The sequence below is a fragment of the Schistocerca americana genome, chromosome 2, assembly GCF_021461395.2.
Source record: "Schistocerca americana isolate TAMUIC-IGC-003095 chromosome 2, iqSchAmer2.1, whole genome shotgun sequence".
NCBI lineage: Eukaryota > Metazoa > Arthropoda > Insecta > Orthoptera > Acrididae > Schistocerca > Schistocerca americana.
In genome coordinates, this window is record NC_060120.1 from 711,570,744 (window position 1) to 711,590,108 (window position 19,365).

At 43.1% G+C, this 19,365-nt stretch overlaps 1 protein-coding gene across 1 annotated transcript in view; it reads left to right on the forward strand.

Annotated features, from left to right (window-relative positions):
• Positions 1–19,365, forward strand: part of LOC124594367 (serine protease nudel) — a 184,126-nt gene that overhangs the window by 12,735 nt on the left and 152,026 nt on the right. Inside the window, exon 2 of the mRNA XM_047132735.1 lies at positions 4,349–4,546. Coding sequence (XP_046988691.1) covers positions 4,349–4,546 — 198 coding nt within the window. The remainder of the gene's footprint in view (positions 1–4,348; positions 4,547–19,365) is intronic.

Genomic DNA, 19,365 nt, shown 5'->3' on the forward strand with positions numbered 1-19,365 from the left:
ATGACTCCCGAAGAGGAATACAGTCGAATTATCTTCCACGAAACCCAAAGAAATTCTGGTAGTACATAAAGGCTGTTAGTAGCACCAAAGTTAATGTTCAGTCACTCATGAGCAAGGCGCGAACCGAAACTAGGAATAGCAAAGAAAAAGCGGAAATGCTTCACTATATTTACAACTGTTTCTTTACGGAGAAAGATCCAGGAGTATTGCCCCAGTTCAACTCTCGTACCGCTGAAAAGAAGAGTGAAATAGGTATTAGTCTCATTGGCGTTGAGAAACAGCTGAAATTGTTGAAACTAAACAAAGCACCTAGGCCCAATGCAATCCCTTTGATTCTATACCCAATTTGCAGCTGAGTTAGCCTGTCTGTTAACTATAATATATCATAGATCCCTCGACCAAAAAACCGTGCCAAGTAGTTGGTACGGTTCCCATACACTTGAGCTGTATTCTAGGATGGTTTGCATTAGTGATTTGTAAGAAGGGTAGCAGAAGTGATTCACAAAAACGCTATGCAACATCCTTGATATTCATTTGTTGTAGAATCGTAGAGCATATTCTGAGCTGAAACATAATGAGGTATTTCGAGCAGAATGGCCTCCTCCATGCCAACCAGCATGGATTTTGAAAACACTGATCACGTGAAACCTAACGTGCACTTTTCTCACATGACATACTGAAAGCCATAGATTAAGGCAGTCAGGAGGATGCAGTGTTTTTTTTTATTTATGGGAAGCATCTAACTCAGTACCACACCTACGGTTATTATCAAAAGTACGATCGTAAGGCATATCAAACAAAATTTTTGATTGGATTGAGAATTTCCTGTTAGAGAGGACGCACCAAGTTATATTAAGATTCATCGAAGAGGTAACTTCGGGTGTACGACAAGGAAGTATTTGGGTCCCTTGCCTTTAATGTTACGTGCTAATGATTTTGTGGACAATATTACCAGAGCGTGCTGAAAACTAAAACCCCAGAATGTTTTATGGAAATACTTGTAAAAATTTATAAATAAAGCGAACTTTATTAACATTATATATCTTTATTCTTCGTGTCTACGCATTTTTTTCTCATAGTCGCCCTGGCGACGAACACGTTTCTCCCAGGGAGAGACCAGTTTGTTGATACCTTCACAATGGAATGTTTCACTCTGTTGACTGAGCTGAAACCTCATCTCTGCTTGCAGCGCTTCGTCACTATCAAAGTGAAGCCCTCGAAGGTGTTCTTTAAGTTTTGGAAACAGATGAAGCTCTCTCACACACGTTAAGGGTAGCGCCACCATTTCCTTCATTACGGGCGCTAACAATCCAACGTCGCACATTAATGATGTCGATACAATCATCGCCGTACACAACTGTCATTCTTCCACATATTTCAATTGGAGGCACATTTTCTGCAGTTAGAAACTCGGTTACAGCACACTGTTCCTAACGTACCGGCATGGTTATGTTACAGACCGCCAAGTTACACGCTACAATTCGGAGCCCTCTAGTGGCAGAGGGTTGCAACTTGCTTTGTAGAAGCAGGAAAGTCGAACGATAATACGCATAAAATGTAATACCGCGACCGATATTGAGAACTTTATAAGAAATTCGCAAGTATTATTTTTCAGCGCGCTCCCGCAATAGTGACTTCAGACTTTTAGCGGATACACTTATCTGTAAATGACCTACAGTCTGAAAGAAACTGCACAGATACTGTCAGATTTTGACAAGATTTCAAAGTGATACAAAGATTGGTAACGTGCTTTAAATGCTCAGAAATGTAAAATTGTGCGCTTCACGAAATGAAAAAGCATAGTATCCTGTGTCTATAATATCAGTGAGTCACAACTGGAATCTGTCGAGTCATACAAATACCTGGGTGTCACACGTTGTAGGGACACAAAACTAAACGATTACGTAGGCTTAGTCGTCAACGAAACAGGTGGCAGACTTCGATTTATTGATAGAATACTGGGGAAATACAATCATTCTACAGAGGAGATTGCTTACAAATCACTAATGCGAACCATCCTAGAATACTGCTCAAGTGTATGGGAACCGTACCAAACAGGACTAACAGGTGATACTGAACGTTGCAGAGAAGGTCAGGGCAAATAGTGACAGGTTTGTTTGACCTACAGGACAGTGTCACAGAAATGCTGAAAGAACTGAACTGGTAGACTTTTTAAGATAGGCGTAAACTAACCCGAGAAAGCCTACTTACAAAGTTTCAGGAACGACCTTTGAATGATGGCTTTAGGAATATACAACAACCCTCTATACAGGATGTAAATTTTAAGTTGACAAACCAGAATAATTCGAAAAATAAGCTTCACACGAAAAAATGTGTAGAATCCAAAGTTGATTATTTTTGAGGGGGGAATCTGCTAGTGCTAAAATTAGCCCGCCACCGCAGCCCCCTGGGTGTGGGGCGGGAGGAAACTTTAAAATTTCAAATGGGAACCCCCATTTTTTATTGCAGAATCAAATTCTACATAAAAAACTACATACATTTTGTCTTAAACATTTGTTTTGTTTCTTGATGTGTTGTTGTTGTTGTGGTCTTCAGTCCTGAGACTGGTTTGATGCAGCTTTCCATGCTACTCTATCCTGTGTAAGCCTCTTCATCTCCAAGTACTCACTGCAATCTACATCCTTCTGAATGTGCTTAGTGTATTCATCTCTTGGTCTCCCTCTACGATTTTTACCCTCCACGCTGCCCTCCAATACTAAATTGGTGATCCCTCGATGCCTCAGAACATGTCCTACCAACCGGTCACTTCTTGTAGTCAAGTTGTGCCACAAACTCCTGTTCTCCCCAATTCTATTCAATACCTCCTCATTAGTTATGTGATCTACCCATCTAATTTTCAGCATTCTTCTGTAGCTCCACATTTCGAAAGCTTCTATTCTCTTCTTGTCCAAACTATTTATCGTCCGTGTTTCACTTCCGTACATGGCTACACTCCATACAAATACTTTCAGAAACGACTTCCTGACACTTAAATCTATACTCGGTGTTAACAAATTCCTCTTGTTCAGAAACACTTTCCTTGCCATTGCCAGTCTACATTTTATATCCTCTCTACTTCGACCATCATCAGTTATTTTGCTCCGCAAATAGCAAAACTCCTTTACTACTTTAAGTATCTCATTTCCTAATCTAATTCCCTCAGCATCACCCGACTTAATTCGACTACATTCCATTATCTGAAATGACAGTGGGTGCTGTAATTCAAGAAAATCCATGTTCCCATTTTTTGTGTGGAAAATGGTTATGGATAAATAAAAAATGACTTCACTCGTTAGTAAGTAGGATGCTTGGTTACTTAGTTGGATAGCCAGATGATTTGTTTGATAATTAAAAGTTGTGTAGCCTCATGACTAGCAAACAAACAAAACTAATCGGAATCTGCTGAAGAAAATAATATTTGGGTCAACATTTTTAAAACTCTGATTCCTCTCTCTCAAACCCCACCCTATGGGGGGAGAGGGAAAGTTTTAGTGAATCAAAATTTACGAAGTAAATATTTATGGCCGGCCGGGGTGGCCGAGCGGTTCTAGGCACTACAGTCTGGAACCACGAGACCACTACGGTCGCAGGTTCGAATCCTGCCTCGGGCATGGATAAGTGTGATGTCCTTAGGTTGGTTAGGTTTAAGTAGTTCTAAGTTCTAGGGGACTGATGACCTCGGAAGTTAAGTCCCATAGTGCTCAGAGCCATTTGAACCATTTTTTTAAAATAAGTATTTTTTATTTGTCCGTAACCATTTTCCACGCAAAAATGAGAACATGGATTTTCTTGAATTACAGCGCCAACTACCAAGAATCAAAACAAATGTTTAAGACAAAATGTGCGTAGTTTTTTAATGTAGAATCAGATTCTGCAATCAAAAATGGGGGTTCCCATGTGAAATTTTAAAGTTGCCCCTCCCCACCCCCAACCTCAGGGGGCAGGGGTGGTGGGCTAATTTGTAGCACTAGCAGATGTCGCCCTCGAAAATAATCAACTTTGGATTCTACACATTTTTTAAGTGTGAAGCTTATTTTCGAGTTATTCTGGTTTGTCAACTTAAAATTTACACCCTCTATATCGCTCCCATAGAGAGGACAAGATCAGACTGCGTATAGCACGCATAGAGACATTTATACATCGTTGTTCCCACGCTCCGTACGCGAGTGGAACAGAAAGAAGCGTAATAAGTGATACATTGGGACGTACCCTCTGCCTTGCAATTCAGTGTGGTTTGCAGAATAGGAACGTAGATCGAACAAATAAGCTTAGGACATATTGGAAGTGTTTGTGAATGAGAGATGTCATTGGCGCTGACAGATACGGGGCGACTGTGGGTGTTTTGCAGGCGAGTGCCCTGCCGGCAGCTTCTGGTGCCTGGACGGCTCCCGGTGCGTCTCGTCGGCGCGCCGGTGCGACGGCACGGTGCAGTGCGGCGACGCCAGCGACGAGGCGGGCTGCGGCTGCCCCAGCCGCCTCGAGCAGGAGCGCGTCTGCGACGGCGTCGTCGACTGCCCGCACGGCGAGGACGAGCTCGGCTGCTTCGGTGAGTAAGTGCCGTGGCTAGAGGTGTACAAATTCCCCTTGCAGCCTGCTTGCCCCTAGCTCCTCTGCAACCATTCATGCAGGTCAGCCTGCCGCAACGTAAACACAAGAGTGCGCGTGTACTGAGGCATAGTGGGTAATGCGGCCGACTTGGGCTCCCGCAAGCCCGGGCTACTTGCGTTCCCGCAGGCCTGCCAAGCTTCTCGGGACCCGTTCAGCTTGCTGCGTCTGACAACAGATTGCGCTGTCAAGCTACCGTGACTAGAGTAGCCAGGTAGTTATCCCGCAGTTCATTTATCGCAACGGTGGGTGCAGCACAATGAATAGGTCGAACTTTAGTGAGATTGAAAAAAATTGACAACTGGCGAAGACATGTTGGTAACGAAACAGAGAGCCGGCTGGAGTGGCCGTGGGGTTCTAGGCGCTACAGTCCGGAACCGAGCGTCCGCTACGGTCGCAGGTTCGAATCCTGCCTCGGGCATGGATGTGTGTGATGTCCTTAGGTTAGTTAGGTTTAATTAGTTCTAAGTTCTAGGCGACTGATGACCTCAGAAGTTAAGTCGCATAGTGCTCAGAGCCATTTGAACCATTTGAACGAAACAGAGCTCAAGTGCCGCATGGGAAACGTTTTCGTGTGTTTATGAGGCAGCAAAGGATGTCAAACTCTTTTGTAAGGTGCTCTATTCCATGCACTGTCCGAAATATTATGTAGACAGTGATGTTCCTCTTGATGGTCAAGCGTGCAAAATTTCTTCGAGATCCGAATAAAACTGTACGTTGGTGTAGAAGTGTGTAAGTAAAGTACCCTCTCCCATGCACCATTCAGAATTTTAAGCAGACAGCGCCCTTCATCCTGCTTTGAATATCAAGTGTGACAAATTTCATCAAGATAGGAATAAAAACGTACAATTTGTCGAATTCCGTTAGGTAAAGTAACCCCTGCCATGCACCCGACGAAATTTTATATAGGCTGTCACCTTCCTCTTGGTTTCAAGGTACAGTGTGCAAAATTTCGTGAAGATTGTATCCAATACAAACACACGGACACAATGAAAACGCACTTTCAGGTTTTCTCAAATTTTCCGATTTTTCGGTCGATTTTCCAAAATTTTATTTCATAAAAACCTTGTCCTGAGAATTACGAACACAGCAAAAAAAAAAAAAAAAGCCGAATTGTTCCAGCTGTTCTTGAGTTTTACGCTTATCAACACATTTGGCAATTCATTTTTATTTATATAGATAATAAGCCCGAAATATACTCGTAAAGGAAGAATTTACAGATAAAACCCAATATTTTTTGACCTGAAATGGGGTTTGTCTTTTGGTGCTCAGGTAAAATAAAAACTTTTAATTAACGTTCATAATACGACAATGACGCGCGCAGACTAAACGGCTGCGTAGCGCAGCTCACCAGTAATATGGGCAGGCAAGCAAGTTTCCCACAGCCTGCCCGGGTTGGGTTCTGCTTGGCTTGGCTGGGTTGACAACGCGCGGCGGCCTGCCCGCCTGGCCACCAGGCAAGCATGGGCGGGTTAAAAGCAGAACATGTACACCACTGGCCGTGGCCGCCGGATGCGCAGTCGGCTGGAGAAGTGTGGGGAGAGCGGCAGTGGTGGGGCGGATCGCTGTAGGAGAAATGCCGAACGCTGGAGGCGAAGTGCCGTTCTAAACTGAAGCCTACTCTCACATTTTTTGTAAATATTAAGTGGGGCCCCTCCACACCCACTCATGCAAGATGACCATTCAAAAAGACCTTCTGTCGTCTCTGTTTTCGTTAGTATCTAAGAAGAATTCCCGAAAATGTAGCGATTTATTTTCGCCTGATAGGCAACGGCCTTGCCGCAGTGGATACACCGGTTCCGGTGAGATCATGGGTGACCATCCACGCCGCCATGCGCTGTTGCCGTTTTTCGGGGTGCACTCAGCCTTGTAATGCCAATTGAGGAGCTACTCGACCGAATAGTAGCGGCTTCGGTCAAGAATACCATCATAACGACCGGGAGAGAGGTGTGCTGACCCCACGCCCCTCCTATCCGCATCCTCCACCGAGGATGACACGGCGGTCGGATGGTCCCGGTAGGCCACTCGTGGCCTGAAGACGGAGTGCTTCGCTTATTTTCGCCTGGCTTGTTAACCATTTGTGACTTTCAGAGAAGCGCCATGGGTGACGAAGATGGAGTAAAATCTACAGATTTCTCTGGTTGCCATGTCAAAATTTGCTTCTTTTTTCCAAAAGACAGAGGAGATTACCCTGTCTCACCTCACTAACATGTTGTACAGAGCCGGCCGTGTGGCCGATCGGTTCTAGGTGCTACAGTCTGGAACCGCGCTGCTGCCACGGTCGCAGGTTCGAATCCTGCGTCGGGCATGGCCGTGTGTGATGTCCTTAGGTTAGTTAGGTTTAAGTAGTTCTAAGTCTAGGGGACTGATGACCTCAGGTGTTAAGTCCCATAGTGCTTAGAGCCATTTGACCCTTTTTTTTTTGTGCAGGCATTATGCGAGAGAATTCACAAACAGTGGTTTATTAAGTTTATTAAGTGAGGAACTGAGGAAAAGTAAAGTCAGAAGCTTATGAAAAAGCAACATTGTTGGTACAAAAAATGTGTAATGTCTTCACATACGTTGTTCCAAAACCCATAACATTTCTCGTTTTACCAGCTATCGATGGCCCTTAAAAATTACATTCTTTCACCGGAAAAGTCTGTCGTTGTTTGAATAACACGGTAAATAATGAAGTTTTACGTAGTAACGATATGGTAAAATACTCTCCTCTTTGTGTGCTACCATCTGCTAAAATCTCATTGTGATATCTGAAATCATTTATGAAAACTGAGGAATGTTATAGATATTTCACTCTGGCTTTATTGCTGGCGCGGTGCGATCGCAAATGAGTGTGCTACATCAGAACAATTTTCTTTAGATTGGTGACGGACACCTCTACTGAAGTCTAAAGAAAAATTCAATCTCTTAGAAAAACTTAATGCACAACAACATATTATGTAACATGCACCAAACGCAAAATCATAGAGATCTCTATTTCTCATTGCACACGCACTATCTTACTTTCACATGAATATCACATGACCGAAATTATGGGCACATCATCATGAACCTGACATATAAAATTATAATTGAAGCAAAAATAAAGTTTTTTTAACAAATAGTTTCTGTAAAATCGTTTGAGAAAGACTGCAAGGTGCGCGCCTCGATTCTGTCATCACTGACCAGCCGAAAGGTGGAAAACACTTATCGGCCTCCCCTTCCGAACAAACGAATCAACTCGATCAGTGCTTTGGACGAAAACTGGTCACTCTGCATCAGCCACCGTATCGTGCATGAGCTGTACCGGCCTGGTTTAGCCTCAATCACTCCTGCCGTGCAGTTCTGCTGCTAACTTAGAGTCACCCAACTAACAGCGCAGTGGTAAACATTAAAAGTGAGATAAAACCCAGTTACAAAGTGAGTCAGACTATATCTCTACATGGTGCGAAGAGAAGCAATTGATCCCGAACAATAAAAAGTGTTACGTCCTCCACATGAGAAGATGAAAGTTACCTAAATTGGACTGCACCTCCACCCCCCCCCCCTCCTCCCACCCCTCATAGTGGCTGTGCAATCTCTTGAACTCTAGTGGAGCCAAATGTACTTTCATGATTTTATTCCTAGCTATTGTTTTCTCAGCAACTGTATTATGCCATATATTTCAGAACAAAAAATTTAGTCACCAATTGCTTTGCTGGTTTCGACAGATCAATTTGTCATGTTCAGAAGCCTACGAAATTTGGGGTAATATAGATTATCAGAATTGGGCATACATTTACGCGAAGTGCAAGAAGTGTATTATAAAAACTTATTAATATTGGTTTAGCAGATGTCAATATCTTCTCCACATACGCCTAACACCGTTTCGTGTCCAAAAATGTAGGTATTGTGTGTGACAGTCATAACCACAGATTGATAATTTACAGAAAGTGTGTCACTTTTATGAATGTAGTAAAACTGTGGTAGCAGCAAGGAACATATTTAAAAGTACATAAGGTATACAGTATAATGGAATCTATGTATAATATGGACTACTTTTTATCATTTTATTAGAGATGATATACATTCGAAATAGTGTCTCTTTTTCAAGCTTTTGCAAGCTGGTCATTCAACAAATCCTTGGAATTTTAGGTACAAATGTTTATATATTTCAAACTCTTCCAAAAAGTTCATTTTATAGCCATTTTCAACTCGATTTTGAGATGTTCTGCGGAAGTTGACTTACTTGAATTTTCACCGTCTTTGTTGAGCAAGTGCTCACGAAGACAGGTCTTAAATGCCCTTCCAATGCGTCCTATAAAAACTCGGATATATGTTACAATGTATTTGTTATACCCCAGAACTGGGAAATGTGTCAGTTGGAGGGTTCTTATTAAGTACAAAGAGAATCTCGTGACGTTATTGGTGGAAAAGAATCTAATGATGTCATATTTTTTTAAACAAATTAGCCGTAGGATACGAAATATCATCTAGAAATTGGATTGTAGTACATTTCTCATAGGGTGACAATTATTGAACTGCATGACAAGAAACGTAAATTACTTACAAACTACAGCGTGCACACACTTTATTCAACATTTAAACGTCACTACAGATATTCGGCTTTAGTTTACGACGTGTTCTATATGTCTGGCCTCATTTACAATGATGTGGCACAGACGAATAGCGAAATTCCGCATGACGACCGAGCGAGGTGGCGCAGTGGTTAGACACTGGACTCGCATTCGGGAGGACGACGGTTCAATCCCGCGTCCGGCCATCCTGATTTAGGTTTTCCGTGATTTCCCTAAATCGCTCCAGGCAAATGCCGGGATGATTCCTTTCAAAGGGCACGGCCGACTTCCTTCCCCGTCCTTCCCTAATCCGATGAGACCGATGACTTCGCTGTCTGGTCTCCTTCCCCCAAAAACCACCACCACCACCGCATGACGTGCACAAGTGTCTCAACGTCGGTGCTGTCGATGACCTCTTGAATGGGTGTTTTCAGCTCAGCAATGGCTTTGGGATTATTGCTATACACATTGTCTTTAATATAGCCCAAAAAAAGTAGCCGCATGTGTTCAGATCCGAAGAGTATGGCTGCCAGTCGAGGCCAATGCCAGTGGCATCTGGGTACCACAGAACCAGAATGCTGTTCCAAAGTGCTCTTCCAGCACTTCAAACAGTCTCCTGCTTCGATGGGGTCGAGCTCCGTCTTGCATGAACCACATATTGTCGAAATTAGGATCACTTTGGGTAATGGGGATGAAATCATCTTACATAACCTTCACGCGCCATTTGGTAGTCACCGTGCCACCAAGGAATATCGTACCGATTATTCCGTGACTGGACATTGCACAGCACCAATTGAGGGTGAAGAAACTTCTCGATCGCGAAATGCGGATTTTCAGTCCCCAAATGCGCCAAGTCTGCTTATTGACGAACCCGTCCAAATGAAAGTGGGCTTCGTCGCTAAACCAAACCATGTTCCCATCAAGGTCCTGTTCGTCAATTCTGTGGACAACAGTCTTGGCGAAACACAACCGCTGTTCCATGGCCCACGTGATCACGTGATCGTACTGTGCTATCCAGGTCTTTGGATGCAATGCACTGTTTGCCTCCTTGTAGACTTGAAAGTTCTGGATGGTCAAGAAACGTTTGTGGTCGAAAGTTTCGACGTATCCGCAGTACGAATTTTCGCTCTCGTCTGCAGCGCATGATTCCACGTATCCGTGCCCAAACGAGCCTCGTGCACTGTTATGGTATCCCCACGCGTTGTCAGATTCACGTAATAACGTTTCTGACTTCCGTAGACATGTAAAATTGTTTTCCGGCTCGGCCTCGGACATGCTGCGTGTTACCGACGGAGCGTGTTCTACAGTATTGCGCGTTTTGCGCGGCAGGAGCATATTCCTCGTGCATTCGCCCATGTGCAGGGGCTGTGTCCTCATATAGCGGTTCGGAGATTCGCAAAACATTTTCTTCACTTCTGTGGTGCTCTCGATGGCGCTCTACCGGACGAAATTCTGTTTGCAATTGCGCGACCTCCTCATGTGCCTGCGGAACGTCCTTAGCCAACTCGTTTTGTTGCGCGGCAACTCGGCTCTGCTGATCTCTAACTTCAGAGATTTCGGCCTGTTTGATTTCTATCTGTTCGATTCGCTTCGCAGCCTCACTCATTTTTTCCTGCGTTTCTTGGACTATTTTTTTGCCTTGCTTTTGGAGAGTTGCAAGTGCCTTTCTTGTCTTACACCCCTCTTGTTCTTTGGCCACTGATGCGTCCTTTCGTGCTACTTGCGCTACCAATCCCGCTGTTTTGGCATCGCACTTTGCCTGGCCAGGGACCTCATGCGTTTCTGCTGACGTTTTCTTGACATTTTCTGCTCTCATTAATAAACGGTCACAACGCTCATATAGTACTAGGGACAGAAAGTTGGCTGAAACCAGACGTAAATAGTAATGAAATCCTAAACTCAGATTGGAATGTATACCGCAGAGACAGGCTGGACAGTGAAGGGGGAGGCGTGTTTATAACGATAAGAAGTGCAATAGTATCGAAGGAAATTGATGGAGATCCGAAAAGTGAAATTATTTGGGTGAAGGTCACGGTTAAAGCAGGCTCAGACATGGTAATTGGATGTCTCTATAGGCCTCCTGGCTCAGCAGCTGTTGTGGCTGAGCACCTGAAGGATAATTTGGAAAATATTTCGAGTAGATTTCCCCACCATGTTATAGTTCTGGGTGGAGATTTTAATTTGCCGGATATAGACTGGGAGACTCAGACGTTTATAACGGGTGGCAGGGACAAAGAATCCAGTGAAATTTTTTTAAGTGCTTTATCTGAAAACTACCTTGAGCAGTTAAACAGAGAACCGACTCGTGGCGATAACATATTAGACCTTCTGGTGACAAACAGACCCGAACTATTTGAAACAGTTAACGCAGAACAGGGTATCAGCGATCATAAAGCGGTTACGGCATCGATGATTTCAACCGTAAATAGAAATATTAAAAAGGGTAGGAAGGTTTTTCTGTTTAGAAAAAGTGACAAAAAGCAGATTTCAGAATACCTGTTGGCTCAACACAAAAGTTTTGTCTCAAGTACAGATAGTGTTGAGGATCAGTGGACAAAGTTCAAAACCGTCGTACATAATGCGTTAGATGAGTATGTGCCAAGCAAGATCGTAAGAGATGGAAAAGAGCCACCGTGGTACAACAACCGAGTTATAAAACTGCTGCGGAAGCAAAGGGAACTTCACAGCAAACATAAACATAGCCAAAGCCTTGCAGACAAACAAAAATTACGCGAAGCGAAATGTAGTGTGAGGAGGGCTATGCGAGAGGCGTTCAATGAATTCGAAAGTAAAGTTCTATGCAATGACTTGGCAGAAAATCCTAAGAAATTTTGGTCTTATGTCAAAGCGGTAGGTGAATCAAAACAAAATGTCCAGACATTCTGTGACCAAAATGGTACTGAAACAGAGGATGACAGACTAAAGGCCGAAATACTAAATGTCTTTTTCCAAAGTTGTTTCACAGAGGAAGATTGCACTGTAGTTCCTTCTCTAGATTGTCGCACAGATGACAAAATGGTAGATATCGAAATAGACGACAGAGGGATAGAGAAACAATTAAAATCGCTCAAAAGAGGAAAGGCCTCTGGACCTGATGGGATACCAGTTCAATTTTACACAGAGTACGCAAAGGAACTTGCCCCCCTTCTTGCAGCGGTGTACCGTAGGTCTCTAGAAGAGCGTAGCGTTCCAAAGGATTGGAAAAGGGCACAGGTCATCCCCGTTTTCAAGAAGGGACGTCGAGCAGATGTGCAGAACTATAGACCTATATCTCTAACGTCGATCAGTTGTAGAATTTTGGAACACGTATTGTGGTTCGAGTATAATGACTTTTCTGGAGACTAGAACTCTACTCTGTAGGAATCAGCATGGGTTTCGAAAAGGGCCATAGACACGGGTTCACAGGTAGATGCCGTGTTTCTTGACTTCCGCAAGGCGTTCGATACAGTTCCCCACAGTCGTTTAATGAACAAAGTAAGAGCATATGGACTATCAGACCAATTGTGTGATTGGATTGAGGAGTTCCTAGATAACAGGACGCAGCATGTCATTCTCAATGGAGAGAAGTCTTCCGAAGTAAGAATGATTTCAGGTGTGCCACAGGGGAGTGTCATAGGACCGTTGCTATTCACAATATACATAAATGGCCTTGTGGATGACATCGGAAGTTCACTGAGGCTTTTTGCAGATGATGCTGTGGTGTATCGAGAGGTTGTAACAATGGAAAATTGTACTGAAATGCAGGAGGATCTGCAGCGAATTGACGCATGGTGCAGGGAATGGCAATTGAATCTCAATGTAGACAAGTGTAATGTGCTGCGAATACACAGAAAGATAGATCCTTTATCATTTAGCTACAAAATAGCAGGTCAGCAACTGGAAGCAGTTAATTCCATAAATTATCTGGGAGTAGGCATTAAGAGTGATTTAAAATGAAATGACCATATAAAATTAATTGCCGGTAAAGCAAATGCCAGACTAATATTCATTGGGGGGATCCTAAGGAAATGCAATCTGAAAACAAAGGAAGTAGGTTACAGTACACTTGTTCGCCCACTGCTTGAATACTGCTCAGCAGTGTGGGATCCGTACCAGATAGGGTTGATAGAAGATATAGAGAAGATCCAACGGAGAGCAGCGCGCTTCGTTACAGGATCATTTAGTAATCGCGAAAGCGTTACGGAGATGATAGATAAACTCCAGTGGAAGACTCTGCAGGAGAGACGCTCAGTAGCTCGGTACAGGCTTTTGTCAAAGTTTCGAGAACATACCTTCACCGAAGAGTCAAGCAGTATATTGCTCCCTCGTACGTATATCTCGCGAAGAGACCATGAGGATAAAATCAGAGAGATTAGAGCCCACACAGAGGCATACCGACAATCCTTCTTTCCACAAACAATACGAGACTGGAATAGAAGGGAGAACCGATAGAGGTACTCAAGGTACCCTCCGCCACACACCGTCAGGTGGCTTGCGGAGTATGGATGTAGATGTAGATGTAGATTCCTACAATCTCTCTCTTGACTCCATCTATAACGTCTGTGGCCGTTCTTATGACTAATTTGTGTCTTTCCTCCTCTTCCTCCCGTTTTTTTTCCTACTTCCTGTCTCTTTCTTTCTGCCTCTTGCCTCTTCCTTTCTGCCTCTTGCATGAATTGCATGAGAGCCTCAAACTGAGATCCACCGCCAACACCTCCAGGACTAGATGAACGACATTTCATCATTCTGTGACGTTTCATTCGTGATTCTGGTCTACTGATGGTGCGTCTCGTACCAACAGTCGTTCTGGCTTACAACTCCAGTGGGTTGATGCATTCTTTAGACCGTCGCCCCAGCCCAGGCTTCTGCTGGCGCCGCAGCAGGTATCGCGCCATTGTTCTGCTGGAGACCTGTCTTGATGAGGGGCTGCCCTGTCTGCCCTGTACGACTGTGGGTCTGTCCGGCAAGATTTACTAAGGGATGTGCTCGACCAATTGCTTTCAACTCCCAACAAACCATTTCTATGAGCTAAGAATCATAAAAATACCTCATGCTTTTAGTTCCCTACCAGGCTCCATCAACGTCTGCTCAGGCCATTAACTTTCTGGAGTCTCGCTCAAGGTGCGTCAGATGGTAATAAAATCTTTAATAATTTTCTGTATGCGAAAAATAGGCGAGAGAGTAATTTGTCTTCTCTCAAGTTTTTGTACAGATAAACTCCAAAAAATTGTTTATTTATTGTTATATGTACTACTATAGTTTTCATTTTCGTGAAAAAGTTCTATATAAGTAACAAACTTTAGAATGAATATAGGTGTATCTTCTTTGCTGAGGATCTTACCTTCATCTTACAGAATGAGTTTCTTAGAATACTGATGAGGAGGATAAGTGGTGGCAAGTATAATCACCGGAAGACTGTAGAAATAGAATGAGATTTTCACTCTGCAGCGGAGTGTGCGCAGATATGAAACTTCCTGGAAGATTAAAAACTGTGTGCCGGACCGAGACTCGAACTCGGGACCTTTGCCTTTCGCGGGCAAGTGCTCTACCAACTGAGCTACCCAAACACGACTCACGTCCCGTCCTCACAGCTTTACTTCTGCTAGTACTTCGTCTCCTACCTTCCAAACTTTACAGAAGCTCTCCTGCGAACCTTGCAGGACTAGTTCCGCAAGGTTCGCAGGAGAGCTTCTGTAAAGTTTGGAAGGTACGAGACGAAGTACTGGCAGAAGTAAAGCTGTGAGGACGGGACGTGAGTCGTGCTTGGGTAGCTCAGTTGGTAGAGCACTTGCCCGCGAAAGGCAAAGGTCCCGAGTTCGAGTCTCGGTCCAGTTCAAAATAGTTCAAATGGCTCTGAGCACTTTGGGAATCCCTTCTGAGGTCATCAGTCCCCTAAAACTTAGAACTACTTAAACCTAACTAACCTAGGGATATCATACACATCCATGCCCGAGGCAGGATTCGAACCTGCGACCGTAGCGGTCGCGCGGGTCCAGACTGTAGCGCCTAGAACCGCTCGGCCATCCCGGCCGGCTCTCGGTCCGGCACACAGTTGTAATCTGCCAGGAAGTTTCACTGTAGAAATAGTTCGATGTTTGCATACGGAGATATCATATCGGATCGTCTGAACGGTGGTTCACATGATCGCTGGTGGGGGAGGAATAGTGTTTTTGGCCACAGAAGGAGTAAAACGATTTGTGCGGCTTTTAAGAGGGGTAGTTGGTTCACACTAGAGGGCGCGCGGGCGACCCACATGATCTTCACTCGGATGTAGTGTACGAGAGAGAGGACAGGGGGTGAATCGATATAGGGTGAACCAAAATTCGCTCACTGATCCAAAATTAGCCCAGTCGAAATCTACAGTGCGATTCCTTGGATACTTACAATACAAAAATGTGTGTAACAAACTTTCGCTCGGATAATATTTTCGGTAGAAGAAGTACGTCAAAAGAAGGCATTTTGGCAACGTGTAATCACATCTACAATAAACATGTTGTTTCAGTACTATCCAACTGTGCTGCCCAGTTTATATATTGGATAGGTTTTTGCGTTATGATAGTCGAGTCCGAGAGCTCGATTTCAGGTCTGAGTGTATTTTCTTTTAATTTTTCCCATTTTTATCGGCCTAATAATATGTAGCACACACTGTTTCTTAAACGATATGTATCATTCAGCCCTACAACTAAAGTTTTCCTTAACGCTTAACGTAACAATTATTTGCGAAACATTTCTAACTACACATGCAGTAGGGCAAATTTCGAATAACGTTTCAGAGCACCACCTTGACGTTTCGGGTATTCTGTCATCCATGGACAATATTTGGAAAACGTGAAAGGCAAAGGTCCCGAGTTCGAGTCTCGGTTCCACACACAATTTTAATCTTCCAGGATCGTTCTGCTTGACTCTTTGTCTTCATCAGGTGCTATCTGAGACGGCAAGTAGATTGGAATGGGTAACAGATCGCCGGCAAATCCTGAAGGATTGCCGGCTGGAGTGGCCGTGCGGTTCTAGGCGCTACAGTCTGGAGCCGAGCGACCGCTACGGTCGCAGGTTCGAATCCTGCCTCGGGCATGGATGTGTGTGATGTCCTTAGGTTAGATAGGTTTAATTAGTTCTAAGTTCTAGGTGACTGATGACCTCAGAAGTTAAGTCGCATAGTGCTTAGAGCCAGCCAGCCAGCCTGAAGGATTACAAAGTCCTCAAGTTCAGAAATATACTTGAGTATATCCTGACAAAACTACAATAGAATTAATGAACCTCAAGATTCATGTAAATATAATTACACCTACCGTAGACATGTGTAAGGCCAGGGTATATTATTGATTACTAATTACTGAACACGTAAACTATTAATGTTTTGCGATCTCGTAAATAAATGCTACATGTACTGGAGGCGTGCTGTCAGTTTACTCGTACCTGCACCTAAAGCACAGATCATTTTAGTACTGGTACTCATGCTTTTCTCCAATAATAACGCCACAGATACCTCTACAACAATTCATGGTTGTGCACGCACTCACTATCCCTGTAGGAACAGCACTTTTAAATTATTACAAGTTCCAACTCTCTTCTATAAAAATACATCCACAAGATTCTTCATAGTATCCCATGGATACAGCAGCAAAACTTACGGTGTTCGCAGAAGCATCCCGACATTCACGTTCCAATCTAGCAGTTGGTAGTTGCAGAACTGACTGAGCACTCTTTGATGCTGGCAACGAAGTCCAGATCTGGCGACACTGCCTCACTACAAATTACTAGCATAGGCGAGATGGTCTGACTGGAAGCGGAACAACACGCACAAATATTGCAGCAGCGAGTAAAAAAAAGTAAAAAAAAAACACTCTTATTAAAGTCACTGTACAGTTAAGAGGAGACGGAAGGCAATTTTTATCCCTGTTCTGCCAATGCTATTTTACCCTTTGAATAGGTTCACTTTTCAAAAGAAGTATAAGTGTCAAACAATGAAATTTTTACTGCATATATATATAATAACATATATGCCTCAATTTACAAGTAAAATGAACATAATACCTCTTATGGTTTTGAAGAAAAAAATTTATTTTCTCACTAGTAAAATTTAACTTTTTTGTACATTAATTATCATAAAACATTTTCTGATTGTTTGGTGGTTCTCAATTTACTTGTAATAACTTATTACTATCTGCAATACAAATTGACCAAATTTCAAGTTTCTAACCCCATTAGTTTATCAAATAATGGTACCTGAAAGTAAAAAAATGTAGTTTTGAGAAAAATCCATTTAAAGTTTAATATTGCAACTCTAGTATAGTTGTTGATGAGAATTACTGACCACTAATATTTTCCTGCACCATACTGAGTATCATCTGAATCATACTGATCTTTTCTTCTCTTGGTCCCTCTTCTTTTCTGTGTCATCTTTTGTACATTTTAAATTAGCAATACCTGCTTTGCGGATTCTCTCTTTATCTATTTTCATCAAGGATTTTGCTGTATTTCCACTAGATTTTATGCCCAATAACTCCAAAACATCCAGTTTTCTAATTACACCATCATTGAAGCATAAAATAGCATCATAAACATCAAATTTGAGGGTTGTAAGCTGCACAAATACAGTTTTCGGTAACCGGTTACAAATGACAGAATTCACACACTTATTTAAATTTTGGGTTTTCCCATGAAGACATTTCGTTAACAAGCTATCTTTACAAGGGTATCTAAACATGGGTTTAATTTCATTCATTACAGATGCAGGTAAAGAATGTTTGTGGTCATATCTGGCACTTCTCCTGTACTTGCATAAAGTTTTTTTTTTCATTTGTGAAAAGCTTATCGAAAAAGAGAGCCGATACAGCTTTTTCTAAATTCCCTACATTTCTTCTTATGGCCAAGCCATAATAATTCTGTAATCTATCTATTTCAACATTTGTCAGGCAACCTTTACCACCCATCTTCTTACCATCTTCTAATACTATTTTTGACTTTTCTTTCAATAATCTTCTCAACCTGAACCCCATTCTTTCTGGACATTCCCAATGCACTCTAATTTAGAAATTGTGACATTAGGACCATGGGGTTGTTCTGCACATACCCGGTCATAAGCCTTGCTGTCACTGTCCCCAGATTGCACAGAGAGTCGGGAAAACCATTATATCTCACCAAAAAATTGTTGTATTTATATAAAACAAAAACTGTTTCACGCAGGAAAGACCACGCATTTCAAATATGCTAAAATCTAAAAATCGAATGTTTGAAACCCATTTGTCAACCGTCTCCTCTTAATCACAAAAAATGGTTGAAATGGCTCTGAGCACTATGGGACTCAACTGCTGAGGTCATTAGTCCCCTAGAACTTAGAACTAGTTAAACCTAACTAACCTAAGGACATCACAAACATCCATGCCCGAGGCAGGATTCGAACCTGCGACCGCAGCGGTCTTGCGGTTCCAGACTGCAGCGCCTTTAACCGCACGGCCACTCCGGCCGGCTCTTAATCACAATACAACCATTAGTCGAATGCAAAATCCACACCATTTAAAATTAATTTAATCAAGAAATTAATTTTCTTCTCACTCTGAGTTCCAAGAAGAAATATGAAGTTCACTTGAAATCACAAGTCTGGGTAATAGTTAATCAATCACTTATTTATGATTCATTAGCAGCAAAGTTTAACGAGAAAATGGTCCCGTGTGGAGCTATCGTTTCAAGCATGTGGGCTTCTTGGCTACCGAGCGAGGTGGCGCAGTGGCTAGCACACTGCAGTCGCATTCGGAAGAACGACGGTTCAAACCCGCGTCCGGCCATCCTGATTTAGATTTTCCGTAGTTTCCCTAAATGGCTTCAGGTAAATGCCACGGTGGTTCCTTTGAAAGGGCACTGCCGATTACCTTCCCCATCCTTCCCTATCCGAGCTTGTGCTCCGTCTCTAAGGACGTCGTTGTCGGCGAGACGTTAAACACTAATCTCATCCTCCTACTCCTCCACAATATTCCCACGTTCGAATGCACTGAGCTCCGACATTATGGACTCATCACTATACAGAATACTGTTCGGAGCACAACAGAAAATTGCAACGTATTGAGGACACTGCGCAAGTAACGTTCGTGGTCAAATAGAACAGTGCAACCTGCAGTCTTGACCAGCATCTGCATTTATGTGCAAGTACGCACTTCGCACGGTGATCCCTTTATTTTTGTCCATCCCCTGTACTCATAGTCCGCCCCGATAGCTGAGTGGTCAGCGCGGCGGTCTGTCACGCCAAGGG